The sequence below is a fragment of the Antrostomus carolinensis genome, unplaced genomic scaffold (assembly GCF_000700745.2).
Source record: "Antrostomus carolinensis isolate BGI_N321 unplaced genomic scaffold, ASM70074v2 scaffold47022, whole genome shotgun sequence".
In the NCBI taxonomy this organism is placed as follows: Eukaryota; Metazoa; Chordata; class Aves; order Caprimulgiformes; family Caprimulgidae; genus Antrostomus; species Antrostomus carolinensis.
Window position 1 is genome coordinate 1 of NW_010302574.1, and position 1,181 is coordinate 1,181.

General features: G+C 52.7%; 1 protein-coding gene across 1 annotated transcript in view; it reads left to right on the plus strand.

Annotated features, from left to right (window-relative positions):
• Positions 1–766: 766 nt before the first annotated feature.
• The window catches only part of LRRC3 (leucine rich repeat containing 3), a 1,072-nt gene continuing 657 nt past the window's right edge, over positions 767–1,181 (plus strand). The window contains exon 1 of the mRNA XM_010163825.1: positions 767–1,180. Within this exon, the coding sequence (XP_010162127.1) occupies positions 767–1,180 (414 nt within the window). The remainder of the gene's footprint in view (position 1,181) is intronic.

Below are 1,181 nucleotides of genomic sequence, written 5' to 3' on the forward strand. Positions count from 1 at the left end.
CTTTCCAGTCAACCTTCATTAATATACTGACCATGATGTGATATTATATGGAATATGCCATTGTCAGAGCCAAATGCCAATTTTGGGTTTTGCTAATTACTATGCCTCCCCCCCCTCCCTTGCACTTGAAGACTTGCAAAACACAAAGAACTTGACTTGCAGACTTGCAAAACACAAAGTCCTTGGACTTCTGGCAACAACTAAAAACATTAGTATTAGTATTAATATTCAGCAAGGGTACTACCCCCAAACTTTCTCCCTTGGGAATGTGACTTGTACCAGCTCATGGACCAGATGGAGAAAGCAAAAGAACTCCACATCTTGTTATTTAAAAACCCGGTGGTGATTAAGGCAGTCTGATGAGCCGGGGAGTCTGACTCATCATCTATTTTTTAAAACACTTGGAGTTGGTCAGATATAGGAATGTACTGCTGCTGTTCTCCAGCAGCAAATCCCCATATCCCACGTGGAAATTGGCAGCAGGCTGGGACAGAGGATCCCAGGCTGTGCCCGGCTCAGCACCCTGCTCCTGCAGCACCCTTTCCCTGCCTGGGTGACCTGTGCCAGGATGGGGCTGGCAGGGAAAGGGTTTTAATCTCTGCAGCTCTATGTCCAGCTATAATTAATCTTAAATCAAATTAAGCTGTCCTGGCAAAGATGGTAGCCAGCATCTTTCCATCCTTGTTCTCCCGGCTCCTGAGCCCAGCCTGTCATTGCTCTGCCAGGGCACATCACACAGGAGACGTAAGCTGCGTTCCAGGAAATAATGCCGTGTCACATCCCCTCCACCCACCACTTTCCTCCAGCCTTGGGAGAGGCTTTGCCGGAGCGCAGAGGAGCCGTCCTGCTGCCCAGGAGCTGCTGCAGCCACCCAGGAATTGCCAGCAGCCATGCCGAGCTGGCCGGCTGCAAGATGACCCTCACGACCACACTGGCAGCCAGCGTGGCCCAGGCTTGGTTTTGCCTCCTGCTCTGTGTCCCCTGGGGCAGCTCCTGTCCCCCCAGCTGTCAGTGCACGGAGCGGGCCGGGGCAAAGGCCGTCCTCTGCAGCTCCCAGCACTTGGAGGAGATCCCTAAGGACATCCCCAAAGACGCGGTGTTCCTCAAGCTGGATGCTAACAGCATCACCAGGATCCCCAGCAATGCCTTCAGACACCTCTCCCACCTGGAGGAACTCGATC